General features: G+C 53.9%; 2 protein-coding genes across 3 annotated transcripts; both read right to left on the bottom strand.

The window, feature by feature from the left end:
* Positions 1-957: 957 nt before the first annotated feature.
* On the bottom strand, positions 958-8761 carry LOC120607135 (zinc finger protein 135-like). The gene is made up of 5 exons (XM_039868742.1): positions 7205-8761; positions 6885-7127; positions 5829-5955; positions 5021-5116; positions 958-2920 (listed from the first exon to the last, which is right to left on the bottom strand). Exons 1-5 carry the CDS (start codon positions 7511-7513, stop codon positions 1740-1742), a joined length of 1956 nt encoding a protein of 651 aa, XP_039724676.1. The 5' UTR covers positions 7514-8761; the 3' UTR covers positions 958-1739.
* Positions 8762-12523: 3762 nt separating this feature from the next.
* Positions 12524-20041, bottom strand: LOC120607132 (zinc finger protein 135-like). Of its 2 annotated transcripts, XM_039868737.1 has the most exons (5): positions 19627-20041; positions 18153-18232; positions 17899-18025; positions 17123-17218; positions 12524-15024 (listed from the first exon to the last, which is right to left on the bottom strand). In XM_039868737.1, the coding sequence occupies exons 2-5, from the start codon at positions 18183-18185 to the stop codon at positions 13340-13342; spliced, it is 1941 nt and encodes a 646-aa protein (XP_039724671.1). In that variant the 5' UTR covers positions 18186-18232; positions 19627-20041; the 3' UTR covers positions 12524-13339. The 2 variants fall into 2 exon arrangements, with proteins under 2 accessions (XP_039724671.1, XP_039724670.1); XM_039868736.1 differs by lacking the exon at positions 19627-20041 and having other exon boundaries at positions 18153-18618.

The raw sequence follows: 20041 nt of genomic DNA, 5'->3' as shown, positions 1-20041 counted from the left end.
TGTCAGGGGGTCTGTGCCGAGGGTCTCAACTCCCATCCAAAGGACAGGGACATAGACCATTGAGAGAAATACAGCAACTGGGAAGAACGAGGTGGCCCAGATGAGTTGGGAGGGCTGGAAAGCGTACAGACCATGGGATGCTGGGCCAGGACACAAGAGGTGTAAAATCTGGAGGGCAAGGAGACCCAGGTGCGCTGACAGAACGGATGGAGTTCACAGGGACAGGGAAAGGGAAATCACACATGGAAACCTGGCTAGACGGGAGTAGAGTTGCATGGGAAGAAATGCTCAAATAGCCTCAGTTATAGACTGTGTTGGGTCCCCCGCCCCAAAATCCATAGATTGAAGCCCTAACTTCCAGTGGGACTGTATGTGGAGAAAGGACCTTTATAGCAGTAAGGTTAAATGAGGTTGTAAGGGAAGGGCCCCAATCCCACAGGGGGTCCGAGAGACTGCCCCCTATGTTCAGTCTTCCGAGAGTGCTAGCCTTGAAACCAGGAAGCGGAAATTTAATGCTGGCCGTGTATACTGCAAAGTCTCTGGAAAGGGTTTCCTGAGGAAAGGTACATGGGTCAGAGATGCGAAGATATATACGCATGAACCAGCTGGCAGGTGGCAGGAGTGGTCCCTGAAGGAATCAGAAAGTCCGTTCTCTAGGCCCTGAGAAGGGCGGCACGTTGTGAGCAGGACTTTCATACTGTAGGTCCTGAAGGGCGGTAGGAACCACCGGAGGATTATGAGGCAAGAATGACCCAACTGTATTTGTATGAAAAAAACGTCCTTTCCCAGAGCATATGAGTTACTGTTACTGTGTGGCAGGAGTCAAGGGTGGCGAGTCACCATTTTAGGATTCTGGATGCCAGGGAGACTGCTCTTACTGGATTCCTAACTAGAAACCTTCGGGTTAAATTATGTAAAAATAAATGCTTAACACCAAGATGAATAAATGAAAAATGGTTCAAGAGAGGATTAAGTTTTACATTTCTCAAGGAATAAATGTTCCAAAATGTAAGGTTCCAACATGGAAGCTCATGAGATGGTGCTTACATGTCCAGTCTTCCAATACAAATCCTTTCAAATCCAGGGGATATAAGGATTAAATTACTACAAGATAATGCAGATAACCAAGTTAAAATTTGTTCATACTACAATGTTATTTTATCACATGGGATTCAGATTGTGAGACTGGTTGCCATGTACCTTAAACGATTTACACACATATAAGAAAACTTTCTAATGAGACATTTGAGTAAATAGTGATTCCATACAGATGCTGCTCTCATGTCTGGAACACTCTGCCATATTTTTTCTAAGACATATCAAGTGCCAATCTATAACTTCATAATCCCACATGTTCCCAAAAGTGTAATGAGCAATTATGATAAATTGGGATGGCACTTGGTTTGTATAAATGATAGGCATTTTTTGTGATTCTTTCTACTTTGCAACCTGTTTGGGAATCTGGTGGATCCTTGGACAGAAACTAAGTCCAAATGCACTCATTTTCCTTCTTCCGTTTTCGGTTCTGTAATAGAGTGAGTGAGCACTCAAGGCTGCGGGCCTTCAACATGGATGACCTGCACATTTCCTTACTGTTTGGACAATCTGAGGAGTGCATTTTGTGTGAAGGTTGTGTATAAATGTGTGTTCTTGCTCAAGACTATTATCGGGTCAAGTCTCTTAACAGATGAACTATGTATGGCTTGAGGCTTCCCATGTCCGAACTCGTGTGGAAGGCGTCACGCAGTATGAGTTCTCTGGTGCTTGGTCAGGGAGGAGCTGTGTGTGAAGGCCTTCCCACAGTCCCTGCACTCAAAAGGCCTCTCTCCCGTGTGGATCCTCCGGTGCTGAGTGAGGTGAGTGCTCTGCTTGAAGCATTTCCCACACTCCGGACACTCATAGGGCTTTTCTCCGGTGTGTGTCCTCTCGTGCTGGCTGAGCGATGAGCTGTGACTGAAGCATTTCCCACACTCGTTGCAGCCGTAGGGCTTTTCCTTGGTGTGGATCCTCTGGTGTTCTATGAGAAGGGAGCTCTGGCTGAAGGCTCGGCCACACTCGTGACACTCATAGGGCTTCTCCCCCGTGTGGATCCTCTGATGCTGAATGAGCGAAGCGAGCTGTCTGAAGGCTCTGCCACAATCGTGACACTCGTAGGGTTTCTCCCCGGTGTGGATGCGCTGGTGATTGTTTAGAGATGAGCTGTGGCTGAAGGCCCTGCCACAGTCATTGCACTCATAGGGTTTCTCCCCCGTGTGGATCCTCTGATGCTGGGTGAGGTGTGTGCTGTGCCGGAAGGCCTTCCCGCACTGACTGCACTCATAAGGCTTCTCTCCCGAGTGCGTCCGCTTATGGTGGCTGAGTGATGAGTTGTGGCTGAAGGTCCTGCCGCACTGCGCGCACTTGTAGGGTTTCTCGCCAGTGTGGATTCTCTGGTGTTTGGCGAGGGCCAAGCTGTTGCGGAACCTTTTTTCACATTGGTGACATTCGTAAGGTCGCTCTCCTGTGTGCGTTCGAAGGTGCTCGATGAGGGCAGAGCTGTGACTGAAGGCCTTGCCACACTCCTGACATCCGTAGGGTTTCTCTTTTGCGCGAGTCTTCGGTCGCGCTTTTGAGTCCGGATTCTCCCTCTTTCCGCGTGTTCGCCACGTGTGGGAGCCTCGTCTTTCAGGGGTCATGGGTCGAGTTGGGAGATCGGGGCTCAGACTTGAGTTTTCCCCAAGCCCATTCCTCAGCTGCTGCTCCTGAACGGATGTCTTCACAGGGGTGAAGGCCGCCAGCACGACACGGCCCTCAGGACCTTCCCCCTTAGAGCCCCACAGAGTGTCCCACAGGAACCTTCCTACCAGGACACTGCAGGGCAGTTCCTTAGGGACGTCTTGCTTTGGAGCTGACGGTTTGGTTTTGGACCCAGTTTCAAAGTCTGAAAGAAACAAAAATGGAAACGTCCCTTAATCCCAGTTCCAGGACGCAAAGTTTGTTAGCAGGTGCTTGGGTGGAAGAATAAAGCTGAGAGCTTTGAAGTTTCAAAGCACGAGAGCCTCTCACCACTGCAAACCAGGGGAAGAACAGGGGAAGAAGGGGATGCACCAAGAGAGGGGAGAGAGCGGGCGTGAGGGGCATGGATAGAGTTGGCACGGGGGGCACAGAGAATTCGAGCAGAAGACGACGCTGGGGACAGGGAGCCTTCAGGAAAACACCGCAGATGCCCAGGCTGGGAAGGAGCAGAGCGACGGCCAGGCCAGGCTAACGCAGCCTCCAAGCGCCGCGTGGGGACGGAGGAGCCGCCGTGTGGGAAGGGCCGTTCAAGTGTCGCATTGCTCAGACCCAGTCTCTTCCTGGCAGCCTGTCGCTGTCGCACCACCTCAGCCCAGATGTGAAGCAGCACAGCCGCTCCCTAACCGAACTGCTGAAATGCCTCTCGCTAGGAGCATGGGTGCAAGTGACTAGTGGGTTAGAGCACTCACGTCTGCTTTACTGTCTCCCCTACTGCGAGCCCCAACACGCAGGGACTTCTGTCTGCTTTGGTCACCACTGTACCTCACCCAGAGCAGGGTCAGCAGACACACTGAATGAGGACACACAGGCAGTCGTGCTGGTACGTCCTGCGTGACGGCCTCTCTGTCTGCCCCCGGCCCTCCGCTAAGCCATGTCCTCAGCGTGTCCCATCCCCACCTGGCCCTGGACTGGCCTAGAGATGGGAAGTTGGTCCGTTCCCATGTATGTTGCCATCTTGTGAAAAGTTAAGGGGAACAAAAGAGGTGAAGCCGGGCATGGCGGGTAGAATCGTGGCTCCAAAAAAATCCAGGTCCTACGCCCCGAACCCGGGAGGACGCTGTTACCTTTGTGCCAAGGAGTTACGGTTGCCGATCGTTTGACGTTAACTCACCGCCTGAGGTCACCCTGGCTTAGCTGGTTGCCCCATGCCACCAGGCTTCTTAAAAGTGAGAGAGAGACAGGAGGCTCAGAGTAGGGGACACGATATGTGAAGGCCTGACCGGCCGCTGCGGACGCTGAAGATGGACGCCATGAGTCCAGGAACGTGACGGCCTCTGGAGGCTAGACGATGAAAGGCCATGGATTCTCCGCGGACCCTGCGGAAGGAACGCTGCTCTGCGGACAGCCTGGGACCCGTTTTGGATCTCTGGCTTCTACAACTGTAAGATCGTTTGCGTTGCTTCAATGCACTGTGTTTGTAACAATGTGAAGTAGCAGCGGCAGGAGACTAATATACCGGGTAAAGGCTGCTCATCATTAGAGGCTGGAGAGAACCTGCGGGACCCCTCCCGCACAATGGCCGTCCCTCCTGGCCCTGGTGATCGGCCACGGCTTAAACACAGTCAGGACCTGACACTTGTGGGAATCTGCCTGCCAGAGCGACAGGACTGCCACTTGCTGAAGAGTTGCCTCCTGGTCTCAGGAGCTGGCCAAGAGGTATGAGGAGCAGAACCACCAGCCAAGCTCCAGGCACCTGGAAGAGCCCAGGCCACATCCACGGGCCGCGGATGCACGAGTCGGAAGTGATTCTCCCATTTCCGGCGCTAAGATCGGGTTGTTTGTCACGCAGCAAGACCTAGAACCAACCACCTCAGCCTTTGCGCTCGCCTCCTCTGCCTGGAACTCTGTTCTCCTGGACTGTCGCACGGCTGCACCATCCTCACGGTTCAGGCTTACGCACCCGCGTCGTCTCCTTGGAGAGGCGAGGCCTCCTCTCCCAACGCCAACCCTGCCCCCCCATTTGAGTGTCTCCCGCGCATGTGCTTCTGTTTTGTCAGCATTCATCGTCATCTGCAGTGGTCTCGCTCGTATTACTGATCGTTCAGCTAGTTACTGTGCGCCCCGTCCCTGAACACGAACGCAGATTCAGCCAAGACAGGAGCCTGGTCACACTCACAGCAGGACGGTGCCAGGGGAACGTTCCCTAAGAACGAGTAGTCAGCTTGTCCCAAGGAATCGGAGAGCAGATAGAGAGAGACACCTGGGGGAGAGTGGGCTCCTCCCCACCCTGCGCCTGTCACCTCACCTGGACACACACCGTCTGGAACGCCTTCAGCCGCCGCCCACGGCTCCGCCTCCTGCTCCAGCAGGGAGATGACAGCTGGCTTTGGGAGCCAATGTCCTGCTCAGGGGGAGACCCAGGGATGAGCATTTGTGTCCAGGACTCTTCCCCGCCCTCTGCCCACTCCACCTTCAGTCTTCCAGGTCCCAAGTCGCTGGGGACCCCGAGAGGCCGAAGTCATCGTGGTATGGGACCCAATGTATCTGCCTCGCTCTCTGTCCCTGACCCCGCCCCGCTCAGGGTTTACACGTGACCCAGGCCTGGCCCGCCAGTCGGTGCTCTGCTCTCCCCTGTCTGCTGCCAAAGCCGACCAGTGTGGATGGGGCCTGGTGGCCGAAAGGAGACAACCCAGGGGACTTTGATGGGCACCCAGGACACAGACCCTGTCTTTTCCGTTGGTCCTGGACCCTGGCAGCTCGCTTGTCACCTTTATAGGGACCCATCTGTGATTGGTGGCAGAAAGAGGTGCAGAGGGAGGTGAAGAGGATGGGGGCTCCTGACAGCTACGCAGCAAGACCCAGGTCTCGCGTAGGATTCTGCAGTTATGGGACCTCGTATGTCCCTCTAACCCCATGATGTCCTGCTTCTGGCATTTTCAGGTGGGAATTTTAACTTGCATGGAAAACATCCTAAGCGACATTTGCTAAACCAACGCAGTCTGGTCCCTGAGGCTTAAGTCATATCTGAGGTATTTGCTTTAATGGCTGGAAATACTCCAACTTTTAACTCAAAAAAATTAGAATCCATGCTGGGGGGTTGGACATGGCCTCACCTATGGAGACCAAGAGCTCAAAGGTGTCCAGCATCACATCGCTGTACAGCATCCTCTGGGCAGGGGTCAGTTGCTCCCACTCCTCCTGGGTGAAGTCCACAACCACATCCTCAAAGGTCACTTGCTCCTGAAACATCACACATGAGTGTCCTCAGCAAGGCCATGGCTGGCACTGGCTGCCTGGTAGGTGGAGCTGGTGTACAAGGACAAGGCCAAGCTTGGAGAGGGGCGTCTCATGTCTGGGGATTCGGGGTCGGTTTTTCTGTTGGGTGGAGGTGTTGTTGGAGGAAGAGAGGTGTCTTAGGATATAAAAGGACAAAACCCTACCTTCCAGCAATTTTGCTATGAAAAATTTCTATCCAGCCAAATGTATAAGAAATGCTGTCGAGGAGTCAACATAAGTGTAGTTGGCAAGAGAAGGTGTACTGGGTTCACCAGGAACCCTGCCGTGGCGCAGGTGTCTCGGGGTGGCAGTGTGTCTGCACAGGGAACATCTGGAAAACTGTCAGGGTGGATTCCTGTCTCATCTTTGTGGCCAAAATAATATCCTTACAAGTATAGGTAGAAAAGGAAGGAGACAAAGCCCTTGAAAATGATTTTTAAAAAAGAATCTTGGGATGGAGATGATCTTTCTAATCATGACACTGAAAGCAGATGCTCCCCTCCCCGGTATCAGTCATCCTTCGATGCAAAACAAATTAACCCTGAGTTACTGTCTTGAAACATCAGCCATTTATTATCTTAGTTTTGTAGGTCAGAATCCAGCACAGCATGGCTGGGTTCTCTGCTCAGGTCCCATGGGGCTAAAATCAAGGTGTCAGACTGTGTTTTATCCAGAAGCTCTGAGTAAAAATCTGCTTCTAGACCATGCCAATCGGAACTTGTACTCATGCTGGTCCCTCTGCCTGGAACATTTTTTCTGAGGGCCTTGATCTCATTCTTTCCCCTCCTGAAGGTGTTTGCTTATGGGCCACCACCTCAGGCAGGCCTCCGGTGCTGTTCTAGTCAGGACCTAGTCCCCAAGCCCATCCTCTAAGAGATTTCTGCTTGCCTTACCTGCTCCTGCACCCGTGAGGCCTGCAACGGTGCCCGGAGCAGTGTGTCTTCATCACATCTACCAAGTGAGGAAGACAGTGAGCCAGGAGATGGAACCAAACCGTGTGCTGAAGAAATGCCTGACTCCTCACATGGAGGGAGGAGCAGGGGCAGGTGGGGCAAGCCGCAAGGTCCTCGGAGATCTGGAGGACGCGAGTGGGCCGAAGGACGCTCCTGGCAGGGGGCACAGTGAGGGCAAAGGCTCTGAGGCCAGAATGATCTTGGGGAGGACCCCAGGCTGGGACTGGGGAGGCCCGACGTGCGGGTGGCAGTGTACTTACCAGCACGCCGGCATCAAGGAGCCCAGCCGTCATCCCCTCCTCCGGCCTCTTGCAGAACAGCTGGCTCTTCTGCAGCAGTGCTGGGCGAAAGGGGATGCGAGAGACTGAGCGGGCCCTGTGCCGACTACAGACCTCACGCGGCAGGTCCCCTGATTGCAGGTTTAAGAGCCCGGATGCCAGAAGCGGACCCCAGCACCCAGGCCAGACCTGACAGCGGCACACCTCAGCTTGTGTTTTCTGAGCGCCTGCTGTGTGCCCAGGGATATTGCAGGCACTACCGATGAATGACCTCAAACTGTCCCCCCTCATTCCAAAGACGGGAAAACGGGGCCAGGTGGCAAGAGGCACACCGCTGAGTGCAGCTGAATTCCAGGGTGATGACGATTCGTGACTATCACAGAAAGCCAGACAGGTCTGGGGTCCCTGGGAACTGCATGGTGTGCCTCAGTCCCCCGCTCCCCATAAAAGGAGGGTGTGACCCAACATGGGTATGACCAGAATTTAAGTGTGAAAAGGGCTGACAGCGGCGCGCAGCAGCGGTATACACTTGACGGTGACTGCTGCTGGCAGGGAAGCCTCGAGTTTCAGTGAGCGTCACAGTCTAAGACACAGGCACCGCTACCTGTTCCTGGTGCCTTGTAAGCTCCTCACGGGGTATTTTCCCCCAAAGAAACTCAGGCCCAAGGTAGGATACCTTTCCCTCGTCTCTGTACCTTCCCTTCGTGACTCTGAGTGACTGTGCGCTCAGTTCTGCCCCGCCCTGTTGTGCCTCGTCTTCACTGCAGTGTCCAGGATGGGAGTGACCGCCTTCAGTGATGTGTTCATAGGTTTTTAAAAATCATCTCCCCTGTAGGTTTCAGGGGACGGAGACCATGTTGGGGGTCTATGCAGAGGCTCCTGGACCTAGGAGTGGGCCTGGCACCCAGAATATCTAAATCCCTGTTTGATGAATTAGTGAAAGAGCCTCGCATGCAGTCAGTGCTAAATAGTTTAATATAACGAGTTTTTTTTTTTTCTGTTAATATATTATGCTTTTGGTCTTCCTCATTTCACCCTTTGGGGACCAAAGGGCCCCCTAGAAGGTGAGGCTCCAAATGACTCCGTCGTGGGACCTCGGTTGTCCCCACTCTCGGAATTCCGGACGTCTCACTAAAACGGGAGGGATGCGGGTCAGGCTGGCTCCAGTCTCCGAAGTGCTGGGCCAGCTGTCCCTCCTGCTGTGCCCCCGAACTGGGAGGCTCCTACCCCTTCTGCGAAAGCCAGTGCCGCACCGGTGACCCAATACCTCTCGGATCCTGAGATCCCCTAAACCCCGCAACGCCCGCTCGGGCAGTCCCCGCTGTCTCCAAAGCGACTCTCCCCGGGCCAAAGGAGCAAAAAGGATTCCATGCACAGAAACGGGCGGGGCTAGGTTCACATAACGGCCGAGAGTCACGGAAGACCCCAGATCCCAGCCCAGGTGAGTGTCCCGCACCGCTGCCACTACCGATCTCACTCACGCGCGGGATGACGGAACAAAGCACGGAGCGCTCCGGGCCAGAGCTGCGCCTGCGCAGTCAAGCCCCGGAGTACATCTCAGAAGCCCGCGCGGTCACTTCCGGTTGCCTGGGGGTGGCCCCCTGCCGCTTGGACTGTCCCACTGCAGCAGGAAGGCTGGGGATCAGAGCGAGACCTCGTGGTTGCCTGTCAGATTCAGTCTCCTCGCTTCTACCCTTCCCCACTTACCGTTACACTGCCACAAAATGTTCCCCGACACCAGGAGCCCAGGCTCCCCAAACTACATCTCCCAGAGTGCGGCGCGCGCTCCTCCGAGCGTTTCCGTGTTCCTTCCTCATCCGCCAGCGACTGTGGCTGCTGGGCCGGGATCCCAGTCCTCCCTTACGGACTTCGCTAAGCACACCCTGAACTTGCCACCCGAAATCGCCCTCGTTGCACTCCTTCGTAGAACCTGAGTACAAATACCAGGTCCGCTCCGTGGCCAGGACTGTGCCTGCGCGAGTAGGCGCCGAACTTCAACCCCCAGGGTTTCGCGCGCACGTATCGTACTCATGTGTCCTCGCTCATCAGTTTATTCGTTATCGGATTTCGAGTTCCGACACCAGAAGAGTTCATTTTGTTCCCCTCATATTCTCTCCATGTCTGCTATATGAAGGTGTCTACTGAAGTCGCCCGCGTGTAGCCGAGGAACAGACATAAAACACAGGAAGAGAGCGTAAAAAAATAAAAAAATTAAAAAAGAGAGAGAGAGAGAGACTGAAAAGTAAATAAGGCAAAGTTCAATTGCTTCTTGGATTCCATTCCAGGATCCCGAAATGGACGGGTTTGGTTCAGGTCACATTTCTTTACCCATTCAATAACAGAAATCCCCAGCTATAGACATAACATTTAAGTATATATCTTTCTCGAATATAAAAATCATATTATGACATTATTTCACCTGATGCATTTGTAAAAGTGGAATCTTTGAAATAGGGAGTTGAATAGGTTACACTCCGTAAAGGACCACCGGACTGCCGCATGGCTTTCTGGGAGATGTAGTGCGTAGCTCTTTGAGACTGTAACCCTGGCCAGGGATCATTGGAAAACAAAAACAAACAAACGAAAAACCTCCCAGAAAGAATAGGAGGAAACATCGCCTCTGGAACCTGTCATGCTCCTTCGTGTGGACCATCCATACCACAGCACCTTCTGAGAGAAGTAGTTTGAGCCTCTGTGTTCGAGAGTGCCACCTGGTGCACAAGACCTTTGAAAACACGATTCTCTAGAACCCCCAGAATTCTCCAACCCATGCTTCCTGAACTCTGTAGAGCCACTGACCGCTCTCTTTCGGAGATTGGGTCGCCAGACCATACGGAGGCTCTAAGAATGACAGTGAGTAAAAGCTGCCTCAGTGCGGCCTAGGGGAACCTGGACTACTCCTCCCAGAGTACTTGCTCCAAGGTGACGCCCACATCGTCTCTCCCAAGTGAGGGGCACCTATACCGCGTATTCTTCTGGGAGTAGTAGTAAGAGTTTCTGTGTTCGGTCTGCCACCTGGTGGACAGGTTAGTGTAACTATGATTCCCTGTAATTCCCAGAGTTCTCAAAACCAGTGTTCCAAGAGTCTGCGTAAACGTCGACGGTGCCTTTCTGGCCGTGGGGTTGACCAACTTCTAACAGTGGCCTCTGATAATTATAGTGCTTTAAAGCTCTTAGTGCGGACTACACCAGGCCGTGGAGCCTGGACTACCACTCTCAGAAGTCCTTGCTCCCACCGGACACCGTTTTCTGGAGCCACGAACTATGTTTTGTCTTGAGAAGGGGCAATCCTAATGCAAGCTTTCTGGGATGAGCACGAGGTCCGAGGTGTCCCAGTCTGCCACTTGTGGACAAGGATATAACTAAGGTTCCCTTATAATCCCTGAATTATCATCCCCAGGTTTCCCAGACTCTGCCGAGGCGCTGACTGCGACATTCCAGAGGTCCAGAGGCCTGCCCAATAGGAGCCACTGTTAATTATGGTAACTTAAAGGGGTCTCAGTATGGCCTACGCCAGGCTGCGTCGCTTGGATACCACTCCGAGAGAAAGTCCTAGCTCCCAGGTAAGGCCGATTTTACTGGAGCCCATTACTGAGTTTCTCCGTAGGGAGGGGCATCCGAACCGCGGAGGCTCTGGGAATAGTATGAGGTTCTAGGTGTCACAGTGCACTCTCTGGAGAAGAAGGTTTGCATAACCATGATACCCTATAACTCGCCCAATTCTCATCCTCAGGGTTCCTAGACTCTAGGTAACTGCCGACTGCACCCTTCCACAAGTGGGGTGACCAATGAATGGCAGGCTCTGGGAATTGTAGTGAGTTTAAACTGGCTCACTGCAACCGAGGTCTGGCTGGGGAGCCTGGACAACAGCAGAAATTTCATGTCTCCAGCACAAGCTGGTCCCACACACGCACTTTCTTGGAAATGTAGTCTGGCTCAATAGTGAGAACCCTAGCACCACTCAGTCAACATTTTCATTTGCTGAATTCCGAAATACCACTAAAATAGTTTCAGGATTGCTTTTCTCAAAACACTACCCCCACCCCACCCACCAAAAAAAACTACTGAACAGATTTCAGGATTTCGTTGCTGTTCCCCTAACCACCAGCGTGCCCCAAACATAGAAGAGCTCACAAGTGGACTTGTTGAACAGAGAAAAAGTATAGCCAGACATTCGCACTTGTGAGTCTCAGGGAAGCTGAGCAGGCACAAGCATTAGTGGCCGGGAGTCTGTGTTAAGGGTCTCAACTCCCATTCAGACATGCAGAGACATAGACCACTAAGAGAAATGCAGCAACAGGGAAGCAGGAGGTGGCCCTAGTATCCCCAGGGGAGTCCATGGGGCTCTGTCCACAGATCATGGGGTACTGTGCAAGGACCCGAGGTATAAAATCTGGAGGGCAAGGAGACCCAGGTGGGCTGACAGAACGGGTGGGGTTCACGGGGACAGAGAAAGGGAAATCACACGTGGAAACCTGGCTAGACGGGAGTAGAGTTGCATGGGAAGAAATGCTCAAATAGCCTCAGTTATAGACTGTGTTGGGTTCCCCCGCCCACAAATCCATAGGTTGAAATCCTAGTCCCAATGGGACTATGTGTGGAGAAAGGGCCTTTGTGGCGGCAAATACCTTAAATGAGGTCGTAAGGGAAGGACCCCAATTCCACAGGGAGTTTAGAGAGAGTGCCCCTTATGTTCAGTCTTCTGAGAGTGCTAGCCCTGAAACCAGGAAGCGGAAATTTAATGCTGGCCGTGTATACTGCAAAGTCTCTGGAAAGGGTTTCCTCAGGAAAGGTACATGGGTCAGAGATGGGAGGATATATGCGCATGAACCGGCTGGCAGGTGGCAGGAGTGGTCCCTGAAGGAATCAGAAAGTCCGTTCTCTAGGCCCTGAGAAGGGCAGCACGTTGTGAGCACAGAGCAGGACCTTCATACTGTAGGTCTTGAAGGGTGGTAGGAACCACCGGAGGATTATTAGGCAAGACTGACCCAATTGTATTTGTATGAAAAAACATCCTCTCCCAGAGCGTATGAGTTACTGTTACTGTGTGGCAGTAGTCAAGGGTGGCGAGTCACCATTTTAGGGTTCTGGATGCCAGAGAGACTGCTCTTACTGGATTTAGGGTTCAGGGAAACACTAGAAATCTTCAGGTTAAATTATATAAAATCAAATGCTTAATTAATACCAGTATGAAGAATTAATGAAAAAAAATGGTTCAGGGGATTAATGTGTACATCTTTCAATGGATAAATATTCCAAAATGTAAGGTTCCAACATGAAATTGCTACTGTTCGTGAGGTGGTGGCTTACAGGAAAAAAATCTATTTTTTGTGAAATGGCAATATGTGTTTCTCGTGCCCAAGTCCTGTAAAAAAATTTAGAACAAGAACAGAAGAGCAAAACCCATCTCAATCTACAGGGCTACATGAAAGTTACATTTCCAGTCTTCCTATATAAAACTTTTCAAATCTATGGCATATGAAGATTAATTTACTACAAAATAATATACAAATTTAAAATGTTAATAACGCACTGATACTTCGTCATAGGTGATTCATATCTTGAGACCAGTTGCCATATAAACCTTGAACAAAAGATTTACATACATATCAGAAAATTTTGTAATGAGACATCTGAGTAAGCATAGTGATTCCATAAAGATGTCACTCATGTCTGGACCACTGTGCAATATTCTGTTTAGGGAATATCAAGAGTCAATGAATACCATTCATAACCCCAACAACCCCCAAGATGTGTAATAATGATAAACTGGGATTGCACTTGGGTCACATAAATGAAAGGCATTTTTTGTTTTTCTTCCTACTTTGAAAACCTGTTTGGGAATCTGGTGGATCTTTGGACAGAAACTAAGACCAAATGCACTCGTTTTCCCACTTCCTTTTTGGGTTCTGTAATGTTAGTGAGCACTCAAGGCTGTGGGCCCTCATGGATCACTTCCACATTTCCCTACTGTTTGGATGATCTGAAGAGTGTACTGTGTGTGACGGTTGTGTACAAATATGTGTGTGTTCTTGCTCATGAGTATTATTGGGTCAAGTCTCGTAACAGATGAACTATGGCTTAAGGCTTCCCATGTCCGAGCTCGTGTGGAGGGCGTCACGCAGTATGAGTTCTCTGGTGCTTGGTCAGGGAGGAGCTGTGTGTGAAGGCCTTCCCACAGTCCCTGCATTCATATGGCCTCTCTCCCGTGTGGATCCTCCGGTGCTGAGTGAGGTGAGTGCTCTGCCTGAAGCATTTCCCACACTCCGGACACTCATAGGGCTTTTCTCCGGTGTGTGTCCTCTCGTGCTGGCTGAGCGATGAGCTGTGACTGAAGCACTTCCCACACTCGTTGCAGCCGTAGGGCTTTTCCTTGGTGTGGATCCTCTGGTGTTCTATGAGAAGGGAGCTCTGGCTGAAGGCTCGGCCACACTCGTGACACTCATAGGGCTTCTCCCCCGTGTGGATCCTCTGATGCTGAATGAGAGGAGCAAGCTGGCTGAAGGCCCTGCCACACTCGTGACACTCGTAGGGCTTCTCCCCGGTGTGGATGCGCTGGTGTTTGGTTAGGGATGAGCTGTGGCTGAAGGCCCTGCCACAGTCATTGCACTCATAGGGTTTCTCCCCCGTGTGGATCCTCTGATGCTGGGTGAGGTGTGTGCTCTGCCGGAAGGCTTTCCCGCACTGACTGCACTCGTAAGGCTTCTCTCCCGTGTGCGTCCGCTCATGCTGGCTGAGTGATGAGCTGTGGCTGAAAGTTTTCCCACACTCGTTGCACCCATAGGGCTTCTCCCCTGTGTGAATCCTCCGATGCTCAGTTAGCAGTGTGCTCTGGCTGAAGGCTTTTCCACACTCATTACACTCGTAGGGCTTCTCTCCCGTGTGCGTCCTCTGATGCTGAATCAGTGGTGTGATCTGAGTGAAGGCTTTACCACACTCGTGACACTCATAGGGCTTTTCCCCTGTGTGGATTCGCTGGTGCTTCGTCAAGGATGAACTGTGGCTGAACGCCTTCCCGCACTCTCCACACTGATAGGGCTTCTCCCCGGTGTGGATGCGCAGGTGCTGGGTGAGGTGGATGCTCTGCCGGAAGGCCTTCCCACATTCACTGCACTCATATGGCTTCTCGCCCGTGTGAGTCCGCTCGTGTTGGCTGAAGGAGGATCTAAAACTAAAGGACTTCCCACAGTCACTACACTCGTAGGGCTTCTCGCCCGTGTGAGTTCTCTGATGCTGGATCAGTGGGGCAATTTGGTTGAAGGTCCTCCCACACTGCGCGCACCTGTACGGTTTCTCACCAGTGTGGATTCTCTGGTGTTTGGTGAGGGCCGAGCTGTTGCGGAAGCCTTTTCCGCAGTCGTGACATTCGTAAGGTCGCTCTCCTGTGTGCGTTCGAAGGTGCTCGATGAGGGCAGAGCTGTGACTGAAGGCCTTGCCACACTCCTGACATCCGTAGGGTTTCTCTTTTGCGCGAGTCTTCGGTCGCGCTTTTGAGTCCGGATTCTCCCTCTTTCCGCGTGTTCGCCACGTGTGGGAGCCTCGTCTTTCAGGGGTCATGGGTCGAGTTGGGAGATCGGGGCTCAGACTTGAGTTTTCCCCAAGCCCATTCCTCAGCTGCTGCTCCTGAACGGATGTCTTCACAGGGGTGAAGGCTGCCAGCCTGACACGGCCCTCAGCACCTTCCCCCTGAGAGCCCCACAGAGTGTCCCACAGGAACCTTCCTACCAGGACACTGCAGGGCAGTTCCTTAGGGACGTCTTGCTTTGGAGCTGACGGTCTGGTTTTGGACCCAGTTTCAAAGTCTGAAAGAAACAAAAATGGAAACGTCCCTTAATCCCAGTTCCAGGACACAAAGTTTGTTAGCAGGTGCTTGGGTGGAAGAATAAAGCTGAGAGCTTTGAAGTTTCAGAGCACGAGAGCCTCTCACTACTGCAAACCAGGGGAAGAACAGGGGAAGAAGGGGATGCACCAAGAGAGGGGAGAGAGCGGGCGTGAGTGGCATGGATAGAGTTGGCACGGGGGGCACAGAGAATTCGAGCAGAAGACGACGCTGGGGACAGGGAGCCTTCAGGAAAACACCGCAGATGCCCAGGCTGGGAAGGAGCAGAGCGACGGCCAGGCCAGGCTAACGCAGCCTCCAAGCGCCGCGTGGTGACGGAGGAGCCGCCGCGTGGGAAGGGCCGTTTGGGCGTCGCATTGCTCAGACCCAGTCTCTTCCTGGCAGCCTGTCGCTGTCGCACCACCTCACCTCAGCCCAGATGTGAAGCAGCACCTAACCGAACTGCTAAAATGCCTCTCGCTAGGACCATGGGTGCAAGTGACTAGTGGGTTAGAGCACTCACGTCTGCTTTACTGTCTCCCCTACTGGGAGCCCCAACACGCAGGGACTTCTGTCTGCTTTGGTCACCACTGTACCTCACCCAGAGCAGGGTCAGCAGACACACTGAATGAGGACACACAGGCAGTCGTGCTGGTACGTCCTGCGGGACGGCCTCTCTGTCTGTCCCTGGCCCTCCGCGAAGCCACGTCCTCAGCGTGTAACATCCCCACCCGGCCCTGGACTGGCCTAGAGATGGGAAGTTGGTCCGTTCCCTGTATGTTGCCATCTCGTGAAAAGTTAAGTGGAACAAAAAAAGAGGTGAAGCCGGGCACGGCGGGTAGAATTGTGGCTCCAAAAAAATCCAGGTCCTACGCCCTGAACCCGTGAGGACACTGTTACCTTTGTGCCAAGGAGTTACGGTTGCCGATCGTTTGACGTTAGCTCACCGCCTGAGGTCACCCTGGCTTAGCTGGTGGCCCCATGCCACCAGGCTTCTTAAAAGTGAGAGAGAGGCAGGAGGCTCAGAGTCGGGGACACGGTATGTGAAGGCCTGACCGGCCGCTGCGGACGCTGAAGATGGACGCCATGAGTCCAGGAACGTGACGGCCTCTGGAGGCTACACGATGAAAGGACATGGATTCTCCCCGGACCCTGCGGAAGGAACGCTGCTCTGCGGACAGCCTGGGACCCGTTTTGGATCTCTGGCTTCTACAACTGTAAGATCGTTTGCGTTGCTTCAATGCACTGTGTTTGTAACAATGTGAAGTAGCAGCGGCAGGAGACTAATATACCGGGTAAAGGCTGCTCATCATTAGAGGCCGGAGAGAACCTGCGGGACCCCTCCCGCACAATGGCCGTCCCTCCTGGCCCTGGTGATCGGCCACGGCTTAAACGCAGTCAGGACCTGACACTTGTGGGAATCTGCCTGCCAGAGCGACAGGACTGCCACTTGCTGCAGAGTTGCCTCCTGGTCTCAGGAGCTGGCCAAGAGGTATGAGGAGCAGAACCACCAGCCAGGCTCCAGGCACCTGGAAGAGCCCAGGCCACATCCACGGGCCGCGGATGCACGAGTCGGAAGTGATTCTCCCATTTCCGGCGCTAAGATCGGGCTGTTTGTCACGCAGCAAGACCTGGCACCAACCACCTCAGCCTTTGCGCTCGCCTCCTCTGCCTGGAACTCTGTTCTCCTGGACTGTCGCACGGCTGCACCATCCTCACGGTTCAGGCTTCCGCACCTGCGTCGTCTCCTTGGAGAGGCGAGGCCTCCTCTCCCAACGCCAACCCTGCCCCCCCATTCGAGTGTCTCCCGTGCACGTGCTTCTGTTTTGTCAGCATTCATCGTCACCTGCAGTGGTCTCGCTCGCATTACTGATCGTTCAGCTAGTTACTGTGTGGCCCGTCCCTGAACACGAACGCAGATTCAGCCAAGACAGGAGCCTGGTCACACTCACAGCAGGACGGTGCCAGGGGAACGTTCCCTAAGAACGAGTAGTCAGCTTGTCCCAAGGAATCGGAGAGCAGATAGAGAGAGACACCCGGGGGAGAGTGGGCTCCTCCCCACCCTGCACCTGTCAGCTCACCTGGACACACACCGTCGGGAACTCCGTCGGCCGCCGCCCACGGCTCCGCCTCCTGCTCCAGCAGGGAGATGACAGCTGGCTTTGGGAGCCAATGTCCTGCTCAGGGGGAGACCCGGGGAGTGAGCATTTGTGTCCAGGACTCTTCCCCGCCCTCTGCCCACTCCACCTTCAGTCTTCCAGGTCCCAAGTCGCTGGGGACCCCGAGAGGCCGAAGTCATCGTGGTATGGGACCCAGCGTATCTGCCTCACTCTCAGTCCCTGACCCCGCCCCGCTCAGGGTTTACACGTGACCCAGGCCTGGCCGGCCAGTCGGCGCTCTGCTCGCCCCTGTCTGCTGCCAACGCCGACCAGTGTGGATGGGGCCTGGTGGCCGAAAGGAGACCCTGTCTTTTCTGTTGGTCCTGGACCCTGGCAGCTCGCTTGTCACCTTTATAGGGTCCCGTCTGTGATTGGTGGCAGAAAGAGGTACAGAGGGAGGTGAGGAGGGTGGGGGCTCCTGACCGCTACGCAGCAAGACCAAGGTCTAGTGTAGGACTCTGCAGATATGGGACCGCGTATGTCCCTCTAACCCCATGATGTCCTGCTTCTGGCATTTTCACGTGGGAATTTTAACTGGAAAACATGGAAAACATCCTAAGCGACATTTTCTAAACCAAAGCAGTCTGGTCCCTGAGGCCCAAGTCATATCTGAGGTATTTGCTCTAACAGCTGGACATACTCCAACTTTTAACTCAAGAAAATTAGAATCCATGCTGGGGGCTTGGTCGTTTCCTCACCTACAGAGATCAGAAGCCCGAAGGTGTCTAGCATCACATCCCGGTATAGCGACCTCTGGGCGGGCTCCAGCTGCCCCCACTCCTCCTGGGTGAAGTCCACGACCACGTCCTCAAAGGTCACTTGCTCCTGAAACATCACACATGACTGTCCTCAGCCGGCTGAAGAGGGGTTGGTGAATGACGACAAAGCCACGCTGGGTGGCAGGATTCTCTCAGGTATGGTTGGCCCGACGAGCACGTGGCAGCGTACTCACCGGGGTCCCAGCCTCAAGGAGCCCAGCCGTCATCCCCTCCTCTGGCCTCTTGCAGAACAGCTGGCTCTTCTGCAGCAGTGCTGGGCGAAAGGGGATGTGAGAGACTGAGCGGGCCCTGTGCCGACTACAGACCCCACGCGGCAGGTCCCCTGATTGCAGGTAGAAGAGCCCGGGTGCCAGAAGCGAACCCCAGCACCCAGGCCAGACCTGACAGCGGCAGACCTCAGCTTGCGTTTTCTGAGCGCCTGCTGTGTGCCCAGGGATATTCCAGGCGCTACCGATGAATGACCTCAAACTGTCCCCCCTCATTCCAAAGACGGGAAAACAGGACTAGGGTGGCAAGAGGCACACCGCTGAGTGCAGCTGAATTCCAGGGTGATGACGATTCGTGACTATCACAGAAAGCCAGACAGGTCTGGGGTCCCTGGGAACTGCGTGGTGTGCCTCAGTCCCCCACTCCCCATAAGAGTAGGGTGTAACCCAACATGGGTATGGCCGGAATTTAAGTGTGAAAAGGGCTGACAGCGGCGCGCAGCAGCGTTATACACTTGACGGTGACTGCTGCCGGCAGGGAAGCCTCGAGTTTCAGTGAGCGTCACAGTCTAAGACACAGGTACCGCTACCTGTTCCTGGTGCCTTGTAAGCTCGTCACGGGGTATTTTCCCCCAAAGTAACTCAGGCACAAGATAGGATACCTTTCCCTCGTCTCTGTACCTTCCCTTTGTGACTCTGAGTGACTGTGCGCTCAGTTCTGCCCTGCCCTGTTGTGCCTCGTCTTCACTGCAGTGTCCTGGATGGGAGAGACCGCCTTCAGTGATGTGTTCATAGGTTTTTAAAAATCATCTCCCCTGTAGGTTTCAGGGGACGGAGACCATGTTGGGGGTCTATGCAGAGGCCCCTGGACCTAAGACAGGGCCTGGCACCCAGAACATCTAAATCTCTGTGATACTAATTAGTAAAGGAACCTGGACGGTGCCAGGCATGCAGTCAGAGATCAATAAGCGTTCAATATAACGAGTCTGATTTCTCCGTCCCAGGCGACTGAGATTAATATTTTGTGCCTCTCAGGAAGGTGAGGTTCCAGATGAGACCTTGGTCATCACCAAACTTGGACCCCAACGTCCCACTAAAGCAGAAGAGGTATGCAGGTTAGGCTGGCTCCAGTCTCTGAAAGGCCCGGTCGACTGCCTCTCCGACTGTGACCATACCCAAAAAGGAGACTGTGACCCCTCTCCCAAAGCGAGGGTCGAACAGCTGCCTCAACCTCTCCTCTCGAAACCTTGGACTCCGAGAACCGGGTCCCGCCCACTCCGCTGGCACCCAGTTTCCAGAAGCGACTCTCCCCGAGCCTAAACAGCAAAAGAGACTCCGCACAGACACGTGCAGCTTGGTACCACGGCCGAGACCCCAGGGAAGATCCCGGATACCGCCTGGGTTGGCCTCCCTCGCCCCAGACACCCCAGATATCACTTACCCACGGGACGATCGGACAAAGGCGGCGCCGCCACTGCCTGGGAATGCGCCTGCGCCCACAGTCGCCGAACTACATTTCCCAGAGGGCGGCGCGCTCACTGACGGTTATTCCGGGGGGTTGCCACACCGCACCACTCGGCACTGTCGATCCGCAGCAGGAGGGAACGGAATCCCGCGGAGTCGAGTCTCACCCCCGCCGACCCTTCCCCATTGATCGTCAGACCGCGGCACAAATGCCACGGCTGCCATCGGCCCGGCCGCGTCTGACTACATCTCCCAGAGGGCGGAGCGCGACCTTCCGATTGTTAACCGCTTTCCTCCCGCACCCGACTGGGACCGAGGCTGCCGGGCTGCGATCGGGGTTCGGTCTCGCAGACTTCCCCGGCCACACCGGAAGCCTCCCACGTCGCACGCCT

Source organism: Pteropus medius, unplaced genomic scaffold (genome assembly GCF_902729225.1).
Source record: "Pteropus medius unplaced genomic scaffold, Ma_sr-lr_union100, whole genome shotgun sequence".
In the NCBI taxonomy this organism is placed as follows: Eukaryota; Metazoa; Chordata; class Mammalia; order Chiroptera; family Pteropodidae; genus Pteropus; species Pteropus medius.
The sequence above is the reverse complement of the archived record's forward strand: the minus strand, read 5'-3'. Positions and strand labels throughout refer to the sequence as shown.

Bases quoted from the DNA above. Each gene is read 5' to 3' on its own strand.
- LOC120607135 (XM_039868742.1), bottom strand. From the start codon at position 7,513: ATGAGGGGGGACAGTTTGAGGTCATTCATCGGTAGTGCCTGCAATATC. The intron at 5,956-6,884 runs GTAAGGCAAGCA...GTGATGTTTCAG, and splicing joins CCTCACGGGTGCAGGAGCAG to GAGCAAGTGACCTTTGAGGA. The intron at 5,117-5,828 runs GTGAGGCCATGT...CCCCCTGAGCAG, and splicing joins TGAGCTCTTGGTCTCCATAG to GACATTGGCTCCCAAAGCCA.
- LOC120607132 (XM_039868736.1), bottom strand. From the start codon at position 18,461: ATGAGGGGGGACAGTTTGAGGTCATTCATCGGTAGCGCCTGGAATATC. The intron at 17,219-17,898 runs GTGAGGAAACGA...CCCCCTGAGCAG, and splicing joins CGGGCTTCTGATCTCTGTAG to GACATTGGCTCCCAAAGCCA. The intron at 15,025-17,122 runs GTGAGCTGACAG...TGTTTCTTTCAG, and splicing joins TCCCGACGGTGTGTGTCCAG to ACTTTGAAACTGGGTCCAAA.